Source organism: Myxine glutinosa, chromosome 13, assembly GCF_964187855.1.
Source record: "Myxine glutinosa chromosome 13, kmMyxGlut1.1, whole genome shotgun sequence".
NCBI lineage: Eukaryota > Metazoa > Chordata > Myxini > Myxiniformes > Myxinidae > Myxine > Myxine glutinosa.
In genome coordinates, this window is record NC_136273.1 from 53,692,093 (window position 1) to 53,716,348 (window position 24,256).

Sequence of the window (24,256 nt, forward strand, 5' to 3'; positions counted from 1 at the left end):
CTCAAAACGTTGTGGACGGATTCCGCCGAAACTTAACGAACATGTTGTGTGTGTGACAAGGAAGAATTGACTCCGTTTTGGTGAAGATTTGAATTAGAATCCGTACACGAGAATTTTAAAAGTGATTCTTCACCATTGAGTGAAAGGGTCAACAGAAACGTTATGTAGCATGACGTATAAAAAAATGGTGGACGAATGATGACAAAATGAAACTATTATTTAAACTATTAATAAAAACCCAACATTTTATCGTATTTTAAACTTTTAAACACTTAAATTAACTACAACGTACAAGATCATGAACTACCATCAAACATATTTTTCAGCGTCGACTATCATCACAATCCGTTCCAAGGATCTTTTTTTTCCCCTGACACTCACAGTTCATGTTGCGACGACCATGTACGGAGCAACCAGGTATCTGGACGTCCGAAGAAACCAGAGGGGACGATTAAAGTGTTTCCAGGAAATTGCTTATCTTGTGACTTTGAGTCGTGACGTGATGACCAAAAAACAAGTCAAATGCATGGGCGGACACACCCCAGGACCATGCGAATCATTTCTCATCAGTGACATCGATGGGTTTTCTTCCTTTTTTTTCCCCCCCAATTTCAAAATATCTTCACTCTGTGTTTTGTCCAAGATGCCTTCGTTTTGACACATTGTTGCACTTTGTCACAATATTATACACATTTGCAAATTCAAAATTGATATTAATTTAAAACTTGCTTCATTACAGGTAATCGTATATTCGTCACTATTGTAAGTTTACAACGACTGTACTGTAATTTGATCAACAATGCAACACGAGATATTAAGATTATCATATTATTACCTTCTAAATAGGAAACGAATTGTCAAGACACATCAACTCCCTTCGTTCTTCATGTAATTGAATATAATTTGTGTGTTCTGCTTATTCTTTGATGAACTGCACCATTATCCCACCTTTTCGACTTGTGTCGGCCGGGGGAAGCTTGGCCAGTCTTCACAAACTGTCTGGCCAGGCCTGACATTCGACTTGGCCAGAAATTTGGAAATGGTGCCGGCGATAGCTTGCCTTCTTTTCACAAACACGTCGTGGGATATTTAACGTCCACCAACTAAGGCTGGCAGACAAGATGCCAGTTCGATGCCCATCCGAGGGACGGCACACACACTGAGGAATCAACCTCCTACCTGTGAAACACCGGGATGACAGTTTATAACTGCGTCGGGGATTGAACCCCGAATGGACAGCAATCTCTCTTAACTATATACACGACATGGCCAAACGTATGTGGACACCCGAACATCACACCTGTATGTGCTCGTCGAACACCTCTTTCCAAAATCATGGCCATTAATACGGAGTTGGTCCCCCCTCTCCCCCTTTGCTGCTATAACAGCCTCCACTCTTCTGGGAAGACTTTCCACTAGATGTTGGAACATTGCTGCGGGGATTTGCTTCCATTCAGCCACAAGAGCATTAGTGAAGTCAAGCACTGATGTTGGGCGATTAGGCCTGCCTCGCAGTCTGTGTTCCAATTCATCCCAAAGGTGTTCGATGGGGTTGAGGTCAGGGCTCTGTGCAGGCAAATCAGGTTCTTCCACACCGATCTCGACAAACCATTTCTGTATGGACTTCGCTTTGTGCACGGGCGCATTGTCATGCTGAAACAGGAAAGGGCCTTCCCCAACTGTTGCCACAAAGTTGGAAGCACACAATCGTCTTGAATGTCATTGTATGCTGTAGCGTTAAGATTTCCCTTCACTGGAACTAAAGGGCCGAGCCCGAACCATGAAAAACAGCCCCTGACCATTATTCCTCCTCCACCAAACATTACAGTGGGCACTTTGCATTCGGGCAGGTAGCGTTCTCCTTGCATCCGCCAAACCCAGACCTGTCCATTGGACTGCCAGATGGTGAAGCGTGATTCATCACTCCAGAGACCTCGTTTCCACTGCTAGAGTCCAATGGCGGCAAGCTTTACACCACTCCAGCTGACGATTAGCATTGCGCATGGTGATCTTATGTTTGTGTGCGGCTGCTCGGCCATGGAAGCCCATTTCATGAAGCTCCCGACGGACAGTTGTTGTGCTAACGTTGCTTCCAGTGGCAGTTTATAACTCGGTAGTGAGTGTTGCAACCGAGAACAGAAGGATTTTTACATGCAACGCGCTTCAGCACTCGGTGGTCCCGTTCTGTGAGCTTGTGTGGCCTACCACTTCATGGCTGAGCTGTTGTTGCTCCTAGACGTTTGCACTTCACAATAACAGCACTTGCAGTTGACCGGGGCAGCTCTCGCAGGGCAGAAATTTGACGAATTGACTTGTTGTAAAGGTGGCATCCCATGAGGGTGCCACGTTGAAAGTCACCGAGCTCTTCAGTATGGCCCATTCTACTGCCAATGTTTGTCTATGGAGATTGCATGGCTGTGTGCTTGATTATATATTGTCGTGTGCCTGCCCTGTGGTTCACACCGCAGGTTGACACGGAGGACCAATCGAGCTTTAACTCGGAGGCGTTCAATTCAATGGCAGACCTTCGTTATACCCGCAAGTGGGGGAGAAGCAAGTGGGGGAGAAGACGTAAGCGCTTACCTTCACGGATCCCACCGGCAGTCTTCAAACCTGCAATAATTAATTCAACCGTCACGGAATTAAAATGGACAAAAATATCGGATTTATTTTTTAAAATGCCGGTCACAAAATAATGCACGATAAAACTATATTCCTAATTGGCGCGCTCCCACACAGACCCGATAGTCCAGCGGATAGGTACTAAAAAATGAGCGTATTGTGCATTTTATGATAATAATAATAATAATACATTTATTTTATATAGCGCTTTTCAAGAAGCCCAAAGACGCTTTGACAGAGTACAAAAAACAAGTGCAAAAAAGACAAAAATCAATAGGTAAATAATCAAAGCGAAAGGAAGGAGAAGGAGAAGAGATAGTCAGGGGTTAAATGCTGTGGGTTAAATGTTGAATGCAGTGTTGAACATCTGTGAACGAACAGTGAACGATAAAAGCATGAAACTTGGCAGACTCGTACTAGACATCATAGGGAACATTTTAAAGATTGGAGGCATTCTGGATCTATCCTGTGTCAACCGTGGCAGCCATTTTTCCAAGATGGCTGCCATCGAAAAATTTCTGCCGATAACACTGGTCAACAGCCAAATTGGTTCTGACTTATTTTCAACTGTTTTTAACTAATTTGGTGTCCAGGAATCCGAATCTGACCTTAAAATTTCGCTATCACGTAACCTTGACGTAGTACATCATAAGTGTGGAAAAAAATATTTAGAGCATGCGAATTTCTTGATTAAGTCTCAATAAGTTTATTTATTGTCACAAAAAATAATATGTACTTAAAGTTTTTATAACATCACATAAAAAAATGTAAATCTCCAAAAATAATATGGACTTCATAAAATATCACAAAAAACAAGCATTCTGAGTATTGCGCTGCAATACATGTCCCCTACCGGCAGTCTGTCATCCGGAAAATTGTTGGGGGAATTATATAATTACCAACTCACGGTCTGAGGTAACTCGGCTAAAAATTATCCGATTTTTACCAAATAAAGTTTATGAATGGTTGCACAGACCCCTACTTCTCACTAAAAGTGGAAACAGAATGTAAATTGGAGTTAAAATAAGCCCGCAAGGTTGCTCCGTGGAGCAGCCTGCACGTATTGCACGATGTGTGAATTATATAATTACCAACTCACGGTCTGAGGTACTCGGCTAAAAATTATCCAATTTGCACCAAATAAACTTTATGAATGGTTGCACAGACCCCTACTTCTCACTAAAAGTGGAAACAGAATGTAAATTGGAGTTAAAACAAGGAATATTAACAGCTTTTACTTACCGCACTCCAAATTATAGTCCGGAAAACTGTTGGGGAAATTACCAAAGTTCAAAGTGCCATAACTTTGTCAAAAATGATCGAAACGTCGTGAAGTTCGAACTTGCTCTGTAACTTATCATGAGGAAACCATGTAACAAGTTTGAAATCATTAGCATTAAGAGTTTAGAAAAAAAGTCCGGAAAACTGTTCTTTGCGTGACGGACTGACAGACGGAGGGACGGCGTGCAAACCTATAGTCCCATCCGGTAGGGGACTAATAATATGAACTTTCAGTTTTTATTTACATCACGTAAAAAAATGTAAATCTCCAAAAATAATATGAACTTTATAAAATATCACAAAAAATAATATGAACTTCAAGTTTTTATTTACATCACATTAAAAGTGCTTCTGAACTTTACTTTTGCGTTTGTAGGAGCAATCACTTTCACGCTGTAAAGTCCAACAGTAGTCGCCCATCATGTCTGGATTGAATCGGCCTTGATATCGAGTCTCCATGATGGCAATTTCCTGGTGAAACCTTTCTCCATGTTCATCACTGACATCGCTATTTGATGCAAGACTGATACCCACACAAGCAGTAGTGGACTGGGTCTTAAAACCGGCCCGGGCATCCTTCACCTAAGTCGGCCCATTATTCATTAATATGTTGCTTATCTGAGAAAATATACAAAATGCTTGAAAAAAAAAACTAAATAAAATCCACTAAAAATTAAATTTATTTTCAGTAACACAAGCACGTCATGTCTAAGAGAGTAGGTGCCTGCGCAGTTCGCTGCTTCTGGCAGCCACACCATCAATGATATCCTTAGTTTCAAGTTTGGCCAGGATCCCTTTTTCCACAAACATCAACATGAACGGCTCAAGATATTCTTGCGTCATTGTACTTCGCAGACGGGTTTTGATTCTCTTCAAAGCAGAGAAAGTCCGTTCACATGCCACTTGTGACACAGGCAGCGTTAGCAGCAGCTTGTCGGCAAGCCCAATGCTCTTGTAGGCATCAGTGAAGAGGTTCAACTTGAGGAGCACCTTGTAGCAGCAGAGGACAGGCTTTACATGACTTACATGTACTTGGCAGAGTCTTCCTGTCCTGTTCAGACTCACTGTCCTCCTGCACTGTATAAGCATCTGCTACTGATTGTTTCAGTGTTGATCATTGTTCTCCAAGGCTTCGCAGTTGTTCGCAAGTTCGCAGTTGTTCGCAAGTTCACAGTTGTTCGCAACTTCGCAAGTTCGCAGTTGTTTCGTGGTTGTTCCGCAGTGACACCATCATCAAATCTCAGCAAATATTTATGCAGCTCTTCCATAGCTCCCGATGGCACTGGATCAAAGTTCCTTGGGTGAAGAAGTGAGAGATAGTCAGGTTCACTATGTCAATAAATTATATTTCGTTCAAAATCATGGTAGATTAGCAAACCTATACATTTTTGGAAAGGTTATAGCACAAGGAAACTAAAAATCAATGTTTACATTTGGAGAGATACCTGTATGGTGGCCATTTTGGAAATCCAAAATGGCGGCCATACAGGTATCACCGCAAATGTAAACATTGATTTTCAGATTTTCGATGTAATTACGTTTCCAAAAATGTATAGGTTTGCTAATCTACCATGATTTTGAACGAAAAAACATAGTGAACCTGACTAGTCAGGTTCACTGTGTTAACAAATATAATTTCGTTCAAAATTTTGGGATTAGCAAACCTGTACATTTTTGGAATCATCACAGCATGGAGAATCCGAAAATCAATGTTGGCATTTGCACAGACACCTGCATGGCCGCCATTTTTGATATTCAAAATGGCCGCCATAAAATACATATTTTGCGCTATCTCGGCTTCTAGTCAACCGAGAAACTTAATTAAATATGCTAATCCTATGTTTTCTGGGTCAAGGAATCCAATAAAGGCCTCAAAATAGTGCGCAGGGTTATAGAAAAGCAACAAACAAAGGTAATGGAAAACCATTGTCTTTATATTTGTGATAAAACTGTATAACATAATACATTATATTGCAAGTCCTTTGAAGTTATAGGTATGGGTTTATAAAGCAAGAAAGCAGCCTTGTTAGTATCAGATGGAACTATAAGTCCTATACACAGGATCTACTTGGTCTATACCGTTCAGGAATATGCTTTTACACATCTTCATCACTGTCCTGAGTGTCATTTTCGCAAAGGTGTCGACGCAAATGCAAACATTAATTTTTGGATTCCTCATGCTCTGAATATTCCAAAAATGTATAGTTTTGCTAATCTACCAAAATTTTGAACGAAAAAACATAGTGAACCTGACTAGATCAGCATACAATGTTGACGTTGCTGATCTGTCAAACCGCTGCTCAATGCTGCTCAGAATAGTGTCCACTATTCGGTTGTACCAATTTACACAATAGTGTCCAATTTAGCATCGTAAGTCAGTTCACGACATTGTTATCAATACCAGATCAGTAGTCAGTAGACCTATCTAACCTTACTCGGCCTATCGACTCAAAATCCTTTTAACTGTTGACTTGGTAGTTTTTACAATGAAGGAAACACGTATCGGGAGTACATACGACATAGCGATTGTGAATGTGACAGCTCTGAGGCGTCTTTCGCTTTGCATCACAGTGACGGCGAGCACCAACATGGCGGCTGTAAGACTAAAATCTGGCTTGAAGACCCCTCACCACCCAAAGCCTTCAACCAGACATATTAACACGCTCCTCCACCTTCATTCCCGTTCTTCAAAGCAAAGCGGTAAAAATTGTTGTATCGCCATTATACTTGTCACTGCTGCCAAAGTGACGCCATGGCATTATTCATTACATTCATTCATTCATTTAATGATCATTAAACATTATTCTTACCCTCATTAAACGTTCATTAAACATGAAACGTTCATTAAACATTAAACGTACATTAAACGATTACGAAAATAAAAACGAGAACACAAACATCGTCACAAATGTTACGTTACGTAATTCAAACCGTGAACACATCGAATATCGGAGAGGCCATTGCCCAAACGATCTGTTTTCTCTGGTACGTGTTTCTGGGCGGGTACCGTTTCAGATAAACTGGTAAAATGCCTCCCAAACGGAAAGCCTCATTAACGAAAACGTCCAAGGAAGCTGATGCAAGAAAGAAGGCTCGCCTAGACGAGGACTATCGGAAGCAGGAACAAGGACGTAACACAGCTGCACACCAGTCTCGGAGGCAGTCCGATGAATACAGATCTGGTGAACAAGGACGTGACACAGCTGCACACTAGTCTCGGACTCGGAGGCAGTCCGAGGAATACAGATCTGGTGAACAAGGACGTGACACAGCTGCACACCAGTCTCGGAGGCAGTCCGAGGAATCCAGATCTGGTGAACAAGGACGTGACACAGCTGCACACCAGTCTCGGACTCGGAGGCAGTCCGAGGAATACAGATCTGGTGAACAAGGACGTGACACAGCTGCACACCAGTCTCAGAGGCAGTCCGAGGAATACAGATCTGGTGAACAAGGACGTGACACAGCTGCACACCAGTCTCGGAGGCAGTCCGAGGAATACAGATCTGGTGAACAAGGACGTGACACAGCTGCACACCAGTCTCGGAGGCAGTCCGAGGAATACAGATCTGGTGAACAAGGACGTGACACAGCTGCACACCAGTCTCGGAGGCAGTCCGAGCAATACAGATCTGGTGAACAAGGACGTGACACAGCTGCACACCAGTCTCGGAGGCAGTCCGAGGAATACAGATCTGGTGAACAAGGACGTGACACAGCTGCACACCAGTCTCGGAGGCAGTCCGAGGAATACAGATCTGGTGAACAAGGACATGTGACACAGCTGCACACCAGTCTCGGAGGCAGTCCGAGGGATACAGATCTGGTGAACAAGGACGTGACACAGCTGCACACCAGCACAGTGATGTGGCTTTTATTGAAATTCTAAAGATACTGTTTAGATTTTGATGATTTGCATGTGATATGATTGAACGGATGTTTATATAAATCGTTTAAATAATATAATCGTTTATATAAATCGTTTTCTCTCTCCTGTCTTTCTTTTCTTTTTTGACACCCAGATTTGTTTTTTAGCTGAGACCTGACGGTCCTGAACCGGCACTTCTCACGCTCAATTCACTGTCTGCTATCAAGCCGTTCGGGTCTGGTTTGGGGGCAGGACCAAACCATTTCATGTAAATAGAGGGGGGAGTTTGGGCAATACAGAGGCTCTCTGGATGTTTACTTTTTACCAAAAACAAGAAAAGAAAAAGAACTGTTAGTTTTATTGGTCTATTATTCTATTAAAGATGATAGGTTAATAATTTAATATTGAGAATTTTTCCCTAATGTTCCAATAATTTTTAGGGCCCCTGTCAGTGCAGGGCCCTTGGAATCATCCTAACTTTTCCCCCCCTTACGGCGCCCCTGCCCTTAACCATTTATACTAATCCACCAAAAAACCTTTTAGTACTGACAATTTCCAGGTTTCATGTCCTGGCAACTGGACTATTGATGTACTGCGGGAGAGAACTCGCTTTCTTTTCCCACTCCTTGGAGGCATTTTTAGTGCAACATAAAAAAAATGGGAATGAGCGCCATCAACGTGGGTTTATATACAGCGCGCTCTTTATCAAAGCAGAACAAATACGCCTTTAATATTAATTTATTAATAAAGTATTTTAGGTACACGCCTCATGAGGTTAAAAAGGTGCAGGTATGTTTTAACCACAATGCATGTAATGAAATACTTTACATCACAGACACGAAATTAAAAACACCTCACCACCACGAAATTGAAAACACCTCACCACCACGAAATTGAAAACACCTCACCATCACGATTAAAAACACCTCACCACCACGAAATTAAAAACACCTCACCATCACGAAATTAAAAACACCTCTCCACCACGAAATTAAAAACACCTCACCACCACGAAATTACAAACACCTCACCATCACGAAATTAAAAACACCTCTCCACCACGAAATTAAAAACACCTCACCATCACGAAATTAAAAACACCTCACCACCACGAAATTGAAAACACCTGACCACCACGAAATTGAAAACACCTCACCATCACGAAATTAAAAACACCTCACCACCACGAAATTAAAAACACCTCACCACCACGAAATTACAAACACCTCACCATCACGAAATTAAAAACACCTCTCCACCACGAAATTAAAAACACCTCACCACCACGAAATTACAAACACCTCACCATCACGAAATTAAAAACACCTCTCCACCACGAAATTAAAAACACCTCACCATCACGAAATTAAAAACACCTCACCACCACGAAATTGAAAACACCTGACCACCACGAAATTGAAAACACCTCACCACCACGAAATTGAAAACACCTCACCACCACGAAATTGAAAACACCTCACCACCACGAAATTAAAAACACCTCTCCACCACAAATTAAAAACACCTCACCATCACGAAATTAAAAACACCTCACCACCACGAAATTAAAAACACCTCACCATCACGAAATGCCAAACAATGATGTCCTCAATGTCCTCAATGCCAAACAGGAAATTAGAGCTGTCTCCCTCGACATATCACGTGCCTTCGACACGGTCTGGCACCCCGCTCTGCTCACCAAACTCTCCTCCTTTGGTATCCATGGAAATCTCCACGCATGGCTGGCGGACTTCCTCTCTAGTCGTCGTCAACGTGTGGCCCTGAATGGGTTTCTCTCATCTCCTCTTCCTGTTCAGGCTGGAGTTCCCCAAGGCAGTGTTCTGGGCCCCGTGCTTTTTCTGGTCTTCATCAATGATCTCTCTGACTCTCTCGAAAATCCTCTCTATCTCTTTGCTGATGACTCCACTCTCTGCCGCTCCATTCCTCTTCCCTCAGATCGGCAGTCTGCTGCCTCCTCACTCTCTGAAGACCTGGACAAAATCACAGACTGGTCAAACAAGTGGAACATGTCTTTCAATCCTGACAAATCTCACACTCTTACTATGTCTCTCCGAAAAGATCGACTGGACAACCCTCCCATCTACTTTCTCAACAATCCTCTCCAAGAAGTTCTGTCGCTCAAGATTTTGGGTCTCACTATCTGCCATGATCTTTCTTGGGAAAACCACATTTCCAAGCTGGCCTCCAAAGCCAGTCGCCGACTGGGCATCCTCCGTCGTGCGAAGTCCTTCCTCGGCACACCTGAGCTCCTCACCACATACAAGGCTTTCATCCGCAGCTCAATGGAATACTGTTCTCCCCTATGGGCCGGTGCTCCTGCCTCACACCTAGCTCGGCTTCACGCTGTTGAAACCAAAGCTTTCAGAATTATTGGAATCTCCCGCGATGAAGCTATCTCTGAGGGCCTTTCACTCACTCACCGCAGGCAGGTAGGTGGTCTTTCTGTCTTCTACCGACTCCTCTCCGGCCTTGCACCCCCAGCTCTCTCTGTGCTCTGTCCCCCAAATATTCCTACAGGTCGCACAAGATCTGCCAGCAACCCTCTGATGGTTAAACTGCCGAAATCTCGGCTCTCTGCTCACCTTCACTCTTTCATTCCTCTTTTCTCCCGCCTCTGGAACAAACTCCCTCACTCCCTTCAATCCCACTCCTCCCTCCAGGTCTTTAAAACAGCTGTTCACCACCATCTCTTATCTTCCCCCATCCAAAACCTTGATCTTTTCTACCCCCGCTAATTCACCCCAGATCCACCTTGTTTGAAATTCCAACTTCTTTCCTGGAAGTCCTGGCAGTGTCCATATGTTTTATACCTCTCCCACCGCCGCCTTCCCATGCCCCCCCCCCCAAAGCCCTCACCCTCTCTCAGATCTCTCCATGTCTCCATGTCTCTCGGTCCCTGCTCTCAAATGTTGTGTTTGTGTCCTTCCCCCTCTCTCCCCATCTTGTCTACCGCTCCCGATGTTATATGTTTTATGTGTCGGTTTGTCTTTCTGTGTGATTAATGTTCGCTCTTTCACGAGCCTCGATCTTGTATACAAAAAATAAAAAAAATAAAAAAAATTAAAAACACCTCTCCATCACGAAATTAAAAACACCTCACCACCACGAAATTAAAAACACCTCACCACCACGAAATTAAAAACACCTCTCCATCACGAAATTAAAAACACCTCACCACCACGAAATTAAAAACACCTCACCATCACAAAATTAAAAACACCTCACCACCACGAAATTAAAAACACCTCACTATCACGAAATTAAAAACACCTCACCACCACGAAATTAAAAACACCTCACCACCACGAAATTAAAAACACCTCACCATCACGAAATTAAAAACACCTCACCTCCACGAAATTAAAAACACCTCACCACCACGAAATTAAAAACACCTCTCCATCACGAAATTAAAAACACCTCACCATCACGAAATTAAAAACACCGCACCTCCACGAAATTAAAAACACCTACCATCACGAAAGTAAAAACACCTCACCATCACAAAATTAAAAACACCTCACCACCACGAAATTACAAACGCCTCACCACCACGAAATTAAAAACACCTCACCATCACGAAATTAAAAACACCTCACCACCACGAAATTAAAAACACCTCACCATCACGAAATTAAAAACACCTCACCATCACGAAATTAAAAACACCTCACCACCACGAAATTAAAAACATCTCACAATCACGAAATTGAAAACACCTCACCACCACGAAATTAAAAACATCTCACCACCACGAAATTAAAAACACCTCACCATCACAAAATTAAAAACACCTCACCATCACGAAATTAAAAACACCTCACCACCACGAAATTAAAAACATCTCACAATCACCAAATTGAAAACAACTCACCACCACGAAATTAAAAACACCTCACCACCACAAAATTAAAAACATCTGACCATCACGAAATTGAAAACACCTCACCACCACGAAATTAAAAACATCTAACCATCACGAAATTAAAAACATCTCACCATCACGAAATTAAAAACACCTCACCACCACGAAATTAAAAACACCTCACCACCACGAAATTAAAAACACCTCACCATCACGAAATTAAAAACACCTCACAGCCATAAAACACGTAATAAAAACACCTCACAGCCACAAAACTGAAAACACCTCACCACCACGAAATTCAAAATACCTCACCACCACAAAATTAAAAACACCTCACCACCACGAAATTAAAAACATCTCACCATCACGAAATTAAAAACACCTCACCACCACGAAATAAAAAACACCTCACCACCACAAAATTAAAAACACGTCACCACCACGAAATTAAAAACACCTCACCACCACGAAATTAAAAACACACCACCACGAAATTAAAAACACCTCACCACCACGAAATTGAAAACACCTCACCACCACAAAATGAAAAACACCTCACCACCACGAAATGAAAAACACGTCACCACCACGAAATTAAAAACACCTCACAGCCACGAAATTAAAAACACCTTACCACCACAAAATTAAAAACACCTCACAGCCAAAAAACACGTAATAAAAACACCTCAGCCACGAAATTAAAAACACCTCACCACCACGAAATTGAAAACACCTCACAGCCATAAAACACGTCATAAAAACACCTCTAAGCCATAAAACACGTAATAAAAACACCTCACCGCCACGAAATTGAAAACACCTCACCACCACGAAATTGAAAACACCGGACAGCCATAAAACACATAATAAAAACACCTCACCACCACGAAATTAAAAATACCTCACCACCACAAAATTAAAAACACCTCACCGCCAGGAAATTAAAAACACCTCACCACCACAAAATTAAAAACACCTCACCACCACGAAATTAAAAACACCTCACCACCACGAAATTAAAAACACCTCACCACACAAAATTAAAAACACCTCACCGCCACGAAATTAAAAACACCTCACCATCACGAAATTAAAAACACCTCACCTCCACGAAATAAAAAACACCTCACCATCACGAAATTAAAAACACCTCACCATCATGAAATTAAAAACACCTCACCACCACGAAATTACAAACACCTCACCACCACGAAATTAAAAACACCTCACCATCACGAAATTAAAAACACCTCACCACCACGAAATTAAAAACACCTCACCATCACAAAATTAAAAACACCTCACCATCACGAAATTAAAAACACCTCACCACCACGAAATTAAAAACATCTCACAATCACGAAATTGAAAACACCTCACCACCACGAAATTGAAAACACCTCACCACCACGAAATTAAAAACATCTCACCATCACGAAATTGAAAACACCTCACCACCACGAAATTAAAAACATCTCACCATCACGAAATTAAAAACATCTCACCACCACGAAATTACAAACACCTCACCACCACGAAATTAAAAACACCTCACCATCACGAAATTAAAAACACCTCACCACCACGAAATTAAAAACACCTCACCACCACAAAATAAAAAACACCTCACCACCACAAAATTGAAAACACCTCACCACCACGAAATTAAAAACACCTCACCATCACGAAATTAAAAACACCTCTCCATCACGAAATTAAAAACACCTCACCACCACGAAATTAAAAACACCTCACCACCACGAAATTAAAAACACCTCTCCATCACGAAATTAAAAACACCTCACCACCACGAAATTAAAAACACCTCACCATCACGAAATTAAAAACAACTCACCACCACGAAATTAAAAACACCTCACCACCACGAAAGTAAAAACACCTCACCATCACGAAATTAAAAACACCTCACCACCACGAAATTAAAAACACCTCACTATCACGAAATTAAAAACACCTCACCACCACGAAATTAAAAACACCTCACCACCACGAAATTAAAAACACCTCACCATCACGAAATTAAAAACACCTCACCATCACGAAATTAAAAACACCTCACCTCCACGAAATTAAAAACACCTCACCATCACGAAAGTAAAAACACCTCACCATCACAAAATTAAAAACACCTCTCCACCACGAAATTAAAAACACCTCACCATCACGAAATTAAAAACACCTCACCACCACGAAATTGAAAACACCTGACCACCACGAAATTGAAAACACCTCACCACCACGAAATTGAAAACACCTCACCACCACGAAATTGAAAACACCTCACCACCACGAAATTAAAAACACCTCTCCACCACAAATTAAAAACACCTCACCATCACGAAATTAAAAACACCTCACCACCACGAAATTAAAAACACCTCACCATCACGAAATGCCAAACAATGATGTCCTCAATGTCCTCAATGCCAAACAGGAAATTAGAGCTGTCTCCCTCGACATATCACGTGCCTTCGACACGGTCTGGCACCCCGCTCTGCTCACCAAACTCTCCTCCTTTGGTATCCATGGAAATCTCCACGCATGGCTGGCGGACTTCCTCTCTAGTCGTCGTCAACGTGTGGCCCTGAATGGGTTTCTCTCATCTCCTCTTCCTGTTCAGGCTGGAGTTCCCCAAGGCAGTGTTCTGGGCCCCGTGCTTTTTCTGGTCTTCATCAATGATCTCTCTGACTCTCTCGAAAATCCTCTCTATCTCTTTGCTGATGACTCCACTCTCTGCCGCTCCATTCCTCTTCCCTCAGATCGGCAGTCTGCTGCCTCCTCACTCTCTGAAGACCTGGACAAAATCACAGACTGGTCAAACAAGTGGAACATGTCTTTCAATCCTGACAAATCTCACACTCTTACTATGTCTCTCCGAAAAGATCGACTGGACAACCCTCCCATCTACTTTCTCAACAATCCTCTCCAAGAAGTTCTGTCGCTCAAGATTTTGGGTCTCACTATCTGCCATGATCTTTCTTGGGAAAACCACATTTCCAAGCTGGCCTCCAAAGCCAGTCGCCGACTGGGCATCCTCCGTCGTGCGAAGTCCTTCCTCGGCACACCTGAGCTCCTCACCACATACAAGGCTTTCATCCGCAGCTCAATGGAATACTGTTCTCCCCTATGGGCCGGTGCTCCTGCCTCACACCTAGCTCGGCTTCACGCTGTTGAAACCAAAGCTTTCAGAATTATTGGAATCTCCCGCGATGAAGCTATCTCTGAGGGCCTTTCACTCACTCACCGCAGGCAGGTAGGTGGTCTTTCTGTCTTCTACCGACTCCTCTCCGGCCTTGCACCCCCAGCTCTCTCTGTGCTCTGTCCCCCAAATATTCCTACAGGTCGCACAAGATCTGCCAGCAACCCTCTGATGGTTAAACTGCCGAAATCTCGGCTCTCTGCTCACCTTCACTCTTTCATTCCTCTTTTCTCCCGCCTCTGGAACAAACTCCCTCACTCCCTTCAATCCCACTCCTCCCTCCAGGTCTTTAAAACAGCTGTTCACCACCATCTCTTATCTTCCCCCATCCAAAACCTTGATCTTTTCTACCCCCGCTAATTCACCCCAGATCCACCTTGTTTGAAATTCCAACTTCTTTCCTGGAAGTCCTGGCAGTGTCCATATGTTTTATACCTCTCCCACCGCCGCCTTCCCATGCCCCCCCCCCCCCAAAGCCCTCACCCTCTCTCAGATCTCTCGATGTCTCCATGTCTCTCGGTCCCTGCTCTCAAATGTTGTGTTTGTGTCCTTCCCCCTCTCTCCCCATCTTGTCTACCGCTCCCGATGTTATATGTTTTATGTGTCGGTTTGTCTTTCTGTGTGATTAATGTTCGCTCTTTCACGAGCCTCGATCTTGTATACAAAAAATAAAAAAAATAAAAAAAATTAAAAACACCTCTCCATCACGAAATTAAAAACACCTCACCACCACGAAATTAAAAACACCTCACCACCACGAAATTAAAAACACCTCTCCATCACGAAATTAAAAACACCTCACCACCATGAAATTAAAAACACCTCACCATCACAAAATTAAAAACACCTCACCACCACGAAATTAAAAACACCTCACTATCACGAAATTAAAAACACCTCACCACCACGAAATTAAAAACACCTCACCACCACGAAATTAAAAACACCTCACCATCACGAAATTAAAAACACCTCACCACCACGAAATTAAAAACACCTCACCATCACGAAATTAAAAACACCTCACCTCCACGAAATTAAAAACACCTCACCACCACGAAATTAAAAACACCTCTCCATCACGAAATTAAAAACACCTCACCATCACAAAATTAAAAACACCTCACCACCACGAAATTAAAAACACCTCACTATCACGAAATTAAAAACACCTCACCACCACGAAATTAAAAACACCTCACCACCACGAAATTAAAAACACCTCACCATCACGAAATTAAAAACACCTCACCACCACGAAATTAAAAACACCTCACCATCACGAAATTAAAAACACCTCACCTCCACGAAATTAAAAACACCTCACCACCACGAAATTAAAAACACCTCTCCATCACGAAATTAAAAACACCTCACCATCACGAAATTAAAAACACCGCACCTCCACGAAATTAAAAACACCTACCATCACGAAAGTAAAAACACCTCACCATCACAAAATTAAAAACACCTCACCACCACGAAATTACAAACGCCTCACCACCACGAAATTAAAAACACCTCACCATCACGAAATTAAAAACACCTCACCACCACGAAATTAAAAACACCTCACCATCACGAAATTAAAAACACCTCACCATCACGAAATTAAAAACACCTCACCACCACGAAATTAAAAACATCTCACAATCACGAAATTGAAAACACCTCACCACCACGAAATTAAAAACATCTCACCACCACGAAATTAAAAACACCTCACCATCACAAAATTAAAAACACCTCACCATCACGAAATTAAAAACACCTCACCACCACGAAATTAAAAACATCTCACAATCACCAAATTGAAAACAACTCACCACCACGAAATTAAAAACACCTCACCACCACAAAATTAAAAACATCTGACCATCACGAAATTGAAAACACCTCACCACCACGAAATTAAAAACATCTAACCATCACGAAATTAAAAACATCTCACCATCACGAAATTAAAAACACCTCACCACCACGAAATTAAAAACACCTCACCACCACGAAATTAAAAACACCTCACCATCACGAAATTAAAAACACCTCACAGCCATAAAACACGTAATAAAAACACCTCACAGCCACAAAACTGAAAACACCTCACCACCACGAAATTCAAAATACCTCACCACCACAAAATTAAAAACACCTCACCACCACGAAATTAAAAACATCTCACCATCACGAAATTAAAAACACCTCACCACCACGAAATAAAAAACACCTCACCACCACAAAATTAAAAACACGTCACCACCACGAAATTAAAAACACCTCACCACCACGAAATTAAAAACACACCACCACGAAATTAAAAACACCTCACCACCACGAAATTGAAAACACCTCACCACCACAAAATGAAAAACACCTCACCACCACGAAATGAAAAACACGTCACCACCACGAAATTAAAAACACCTCACAGCCACGAAATTAAAAACACCTTACCACCACAAAATTAAAAACACCTCACAGCCAAAAAACACGTAATAAAAACACCTCAGCCACGAAATTAAAAACACCTCACCACCACGAAATTGAAAACACCTCACAGCCATAAAACACGTCATAAAAACACCTCTAAGCCATAAAACACGTAATAAAAACACCTCACCGCCACGAAATTGAAAACACCTCACCACCACGAAATTGAAAACACCGGACAGCCATAAAACACATATTAAAAACACCTCACCACCACGAAATTAAAAACACCTCACCATCACGAAATTAAAAACACCTCACCTCCACGAAATTAAAAACACCTCACCACCACGAAATTAAAAACACCTCTCCATCACGAAATTAAAAACACCTCACCATCACGAAATTAAAAACACCGCACCTCCACGAAATTAAAAACACCTACCATCACGAAAGTAAAAACACCTCACCATCACAAAATTAAAAACACCTCACCACCACGAAATTACAAACGCCTCACCACCACGAAATTAAAAACACCTCACCATCACGAAATTAAAAACACCTCACCACCACGAAATTAAAAACACCTCACCATCACGAAATTAAAAACACCTCACCATCACGAAATTAAAAACACCTCACCACCACGAAATTAAAAACATCTCACAATCACGAAATTGAAAACACCTCACCACCACGAAATTAAAAACATCTCACCACCACGAAATTAAAAACACCTCACCATCACAAAATTAAAAACACCTCACCATCACGAAATTAAAAACACCTCACCACCACGAAATTAAAAACATCTCACAATCACCAAATTGAAAACAACTCACCACCACGAAATTAAAAACACCTCACCACCACAAAATTAAAAACATCTGACCATCACGAAATTGAAAACACCTCACCACCACGAAATTAAAAACATCTAACCATCACGAAATTAAAAACATCTCACCATCACGAAATTAAAAACACCTCACCACCACGAAATTAAAAACACCTCACCACCACGAAATTAAAAACACCTCACCATCACGAAATTAAAAACACCTCACAGCCATAAAACACGTAATAAAAACACCTCACAGCCACAAAACTGAAAACACCTCACCACCACGAAATTAAAAATACCTCACCACCACAAAATTAAAAACACCTCACCACCACGAAATTAAAAACATCTCACCATCACGAAATTAAAAACACCTCACCACCACGAAATAAAAAACACCTCACCACCACAAAATTAAAAACACGTCACCACCACGAAATTAAAAACACCTCACCACCACGAAATTAAAAACACACCACCACGAAATTAAAAACACCTCACCACCACGAAATTGAAAACACCTCACCACCACAAAATGAAAAACACCTCACCACCACGAAATGAAAAACACGTCACCACCACGAAATTAAAAACACCTCACAGCCACGAAATTAAAAACACCTTACCACCACAAAATTAAAAACACCTCACAGCCAAAAAACACGTAATAAAAACACCTCAGCCACGAAATTAAAAACACCTCACCACCACGAAATTGAAAACACCTCACAGCCATAAAACACGTCATAAAAACACCTCTAAGCCATAAAACACGTAATAAAAACACCTCACCGCCACGAAATTGAAAACACCTCACCACCACGAAATTGAAAACACCGGACAGCCATAAAACACATAATAAAAACACCTCACCACCACGAAATTAAAAATACCTCACCACCACAAAATTAAAAACACCTCACCGCCAGGAAATTAAAAACACCTCACCACCACAAAATTAAAAACACCTCACCACCACGAAATTAAAAACACCTCACCACCACGAAATTAAAAACACCTCACCACACAAAATTAAAAACACCTCACCGCCACGAAATTAAAAACACCTCACCATCACGAAATTAAAAACACCTCACCTCCACGAAATAAAAAACACCTCACCATCACGAAATTAAAAACACCTCACCATCATGAAATTAAAAACACCTCACCACCACAAAATTACAAACACCTCACCACCACGAAATTAAAAACACCTCACCATCACGAAATTAAAAACACCTCACCACCACGAAATTAAAAACACCTCACCATCACAAAATTAAAAACACCTCACCATCACGAAATTAAAAACACCTCACCACCACGAAATTAAAAACATCTCACAATCACGAAATTGAAAACACCTCACCACCACGAAATTGAAAACACCTCACCACCACGAAATTAAAAACATCTCACCATCACGAAATTGAAAACACCTCACCACCACGAAATTAAAAACATCTCACCATCACGAAATTAAAAACATCTCACCACCACGAAATTACAAACACCTCACCACCACGAAATTAAAAACACCTCACCATCACGAAATTAAAAACACCTCACCACCACGAAATTAAAAACACCTCACCACCACAAAATAAAAAACACCTCACCACCACAAAATTGAAAACACCTCACCACCACGAAATTAAAAACACCTCACCATCACGAAATTAAAAACACCTCTCCATCACGAAATTAAAAACACCTCACCACCACGAAATTAAAAACACCTCACCACCACGAAATTAAAAACACCTCTCCATCACGAAATTAAAAACACCTCACCACCACGAAATTAAAAACACCTCACCATCACGAAATTAAAAACAACTCACCACCACGAAATTAAAAACACCTCACCACCACGAAAGTAAAAACACCTCACCATCACGAAATTAAAAACACCTCACCACCACGAAATTAAAAACACCTCACTATCACGAAATTAAAAACACCTCACCACCACGAAATTAAAAACACCTCACCACCACGAAATTAAAAACACCTCACCATCACGAAATTAAAAACACCTCACCATCACGAAATTAAAAACACCTCACCTCCACGAAATTAAAAACACCTCACCATCACGAAAGTAAAAACACCTCACCATCACAAAATTAAAAACACCTCTCCACCACGAAATTAAAAACACCTCACCATCACGAAATTAAAAACACCTCACCACCACGAAATTGAAAACACCTGACCACCACGAAATTGAAAACACCTCACCACCACGAAATTGAAAACACCTCACCACCACGAAATTGAAAACACCTCACCACCACGAAATTAAAAACACCTCTCCACCACAAATTAAAAACACCTCACCATCACGAAATTAAAAACACCTCACCACCACGAAATTAAAAACACCTCACCATCACGAAATGCCAAACAATGATGTCCTCAATGTCCTCAATGCCAAACAGGAAATTAGAGCTGTCTCCCTCGACATATCACGTGCCTTCGACACGGTCTGGCACCCCGCTCTGCTCACCAAACTCTCCTCCTTTGGTATCCATGGAAATCTCCACGCATGGCTGGCGGACTTCCTCTCTAGTCGTCGTCAACGTGTGGCCCTGAATGGGTTTCTCTCATCTCCTCTTCCTGTTCAGGCTGGAGTTCCCCAAGGCAGTGTTCTGGGCCCCGTGCTTTTTCTGGTCTTCATCAATGATCTCTCTGACTCTCTCGAAAATCCTCTCTATCTCTTTGCTGATGACTCCACTCTCTGCCGCTCCATTCCTCTTCCCTCAGATCGGCAGTCTGCTGCCTCCTCACTCTCTGAAGACCTGGACAAAATCACAGACTGGTCAAACAAGTGGAACATGTCTTTCAATCCTGACAAATCTCACACTCTTACTATGTCTCTCCGAAAAGATCGACTGGACAACCCTCCCATCTACTTTCTCAACAATCCTCTCCAAGAAGTTCTGTCGCTCAAGATTTTGGGTCTCACTATCTGCCATGATCTTTCTTGGGAAAACCACATTTCCAAGCTGGCCTCCAAAGCCAGTCGCCGACTGGGCATCCTCCGTCGTGCGAAGTCCTTCCTCGGCACACCTGAGCTCCTCACCACATACAAGGCTTTCATCCGCAGCTCAATGGAATACTGTTCTCCCCTATGGGCCGGTGCTCCTGCCTCACACCTAGCTCGGCTTCACGCTGTTGAAACCAAAGCTTTCAGAATTATTGGAATCTCCCGCGATGAAGCTATCTCTGAGGGCCTTTCACTCACTCACCGCAGGCAGGTAGGTGGTCTTTCTGTCTTCTACCGACTCCTCTCCGGCCTTGCACCCCCAGCTCTCTCTGTGCTCTGTCCCCCAAATATTCCTACAGGTCGCACAAGATCTGCCAGCAACCCTCTGATGGTTAAACTGCCGAAATCTCGGCTCTCTGCTCACCTTCACTCTTTCATTCCTCTTTTCTCCCGCCTCTGGAACAAACTCCCTCACTCCCTTCAATCCCACTCCTCCCTCCAGGTCTTTAAAACAGCTGTTCACCACCATCTCTTATCTTCCCCCATCCAAAACCTTGATCTTTTCTACCCCCGCTAATTCACCCCAGATCCACCTTGTTTGAAATTCCAACTTCTTTCCTGGAAGTCCTGGCAGTGTCCATATGTTTTATACCTCTCCCACCGCCGCCTTCCCATGCCCCCCCCCCCCCAAAGCCCTCACCCTCTCTCAGATCTCTCGATGTCTCCATGTCTCTCGGTCCCTGCTCTCAAATGTTGTGTTTGTGTCCTTCCCCCTCTCTCCCCATCTTGTCTACCGCTCCCGATGTTATATGTTTTATGTGTCGGTTTGTCTTTCTGTGTGATTAATGTTCGCTCTTTCACGAGCCTCGATCTTGTATACAAAAAATAAAAAAAATAAAAAAAATTAAAAACACCTCTCCATCACGAAATTAAAAACACCTCACCACCACGAAATTAAAAACACCTCACCACCACGAAATTAAAAACACCTCTCCATCACGAAATTAAAAACACCTCACCACCATGAAATTAAAAACACCTCACCATCACAAAATTAAAAACACCTCACCACCACGAAATTAAAAACACCTCACTATCACGAAATTAAAAACACCTCACCACCACGAAATTAAAAACACCTCACCACCACGAAATTAAAAACACCTCACCATCACGAAATTAAAAACACCTCACCACCACGAAATTAAAAACACCTCACCATCACGAAATTAAAAACACCTCACCTCCACGAAATTAAAAACACCTCACCACCACGAAATTAAAAACACCTCTCCATCACGAAATTAAAAACACCTCACCATCACGAAATTAAAAACACCGCACCTCCACGAAATTAAAAACACCTACCATCACGAAAGTAAAAACACCTCACCATCACAAAATTAAAAACACCTCACCACCACGAAATTACAAACGCCTCACCACCACGAAATTAAAAACACCTCACCATCACGAAATTAAAAACACCTCACCACCACGAAATTAAAAACACCTCACCATCACGAAATTAAAAACACCTCACCATCACGAAATTAAAAACACCTCACCACCACGAAATTAAAAACATCTCACAATCACGAAATTGAAAACACCTCACCACCACGAAATTAAAAACATCTCACCACCACGAAATTAAAAACACCTCACCATCACAAAATTAAAAACACCTCACCATCACGAAATTAAAAACACCTCACCACCACGAAATTAAAAACATCTCACAATCACGAAATTGAAAACAACTCACCACCACGAAATTAAAAACACCTCACCACCACAAAATTAAAAACATCTGACCATCACGAAATTGAAAACACCTCACCACCACGAAATTAAAAACATCTAACCATCACGAAATTAAAAACATCTCACCATCACGAAATTAAAAACACCTCACCACCACGAAATTAAAAACACCTCACCACCACGAAATTAAAAACACCTCACTATCACGAAATTAAAAACACCTCACCACCACGAAATTAAAAACACCTCACCACCACGAAATTAAAAACACCTCACCATCACGAAATTAAAAACACCTCACCACCACGAAATTAAAAACACCTCACCATCACGAAATTAAAAACACCTCACCTCCACGAAATTAAAAACACCTCACCACCACGAAATTAAAAACACCTCTCCATCACGAAATTAAAAACACCTCACCATCACGAAATTAAAAACACCGCACCTCCATGAAATTAAAAACACCTACCATCACGAAAGTAAAAACACCTCACCATCACAAAATTAAAAACACCTCACCACCACGAAATTACAAACGCCTCACCACCACGAAATTAAAAACACATCACCATCACGAAATTAAAAACACCTCACCACCACGAAATTAAAAACACCTCACCATCACGAAATTAAAAACACCTCACCATCACGAAATTAAAAACACCTCACCACCACGAAATGAAAAACACGTCACCACCACGAAATTAAAAACACCTCACCATCACGAAATTAAAAACACCTCACCATCACGAAATTAAAAACACCTCACCACCACGAAATAAAAAACATCTCACAATCACGAAATTGAAAACAACTCACCACCACGAAATTAAAAACACCTCACCACCACAAAATTAAAAACATCTGACCATCACGAAATTGAAAACACATCACCACCACGAAATTAAAAACATCTAACCATCACAAAATTAAAAACATCTCACCATCACGAAATTAAAAACACCTCACCACCACGAAATTAAAAACACCTCACCACCACGAAATTAAAAACACCTCACCATCACGAAATTAAAAACACCTCACAGCCATAAAACACGTAATAAAAACACCTCACAGCCACAAAACTGAAAACACCTCACCACCACGAAATTCAAAATACCTCACCACCACAAAATTAAAAACACGTCACCACCACGAAATTAAAAACATCTCACCATCACGAAATTAAAAACACCTCACCACCACGAAATAAAAAACACCTCACCACCACAAAATTAAAAACACGTCACCACCACGAAATTAAAAACACCTCACCACCACGAAATTAAAAACACACCACCACGAAATTAAAAACACCTCACCACCACGAA

The 24,256-nt window shown here is 41.7% G+C and overlaps 1 protein-coding gene across 3 annotated transcripts in view; it reads right to left on the bottom strand.

The window, feature by feature from the left end:
* Window positions 1-4,214: 4,214 nt before the first annotated feature.
* Window positions 4,215-24,256, bottom strand: part of LOC144888259 (uncharacterized) — a 114,814-nt gene continuing 94,772 nt past the window's right edge. For all 3 annotated transcript variants that reach the window (XM_078767509.1, XM_078767510.1, XM_078767511.1), the window contains exon 3: window positions 4,215-5,199. In XM_078767509.1, the coding sequence (XP_078623635.1) occupies window positions 4,612-4,992 (381 nt within the window). In that variant the 5' untranslated portion in view covers window positions 4,993-5,199 and the 3' untranslated portion in view covers window positions 4,215-4,611. The remainder of the gene's footprint in view (window positions 5,200-24,256) is intronic.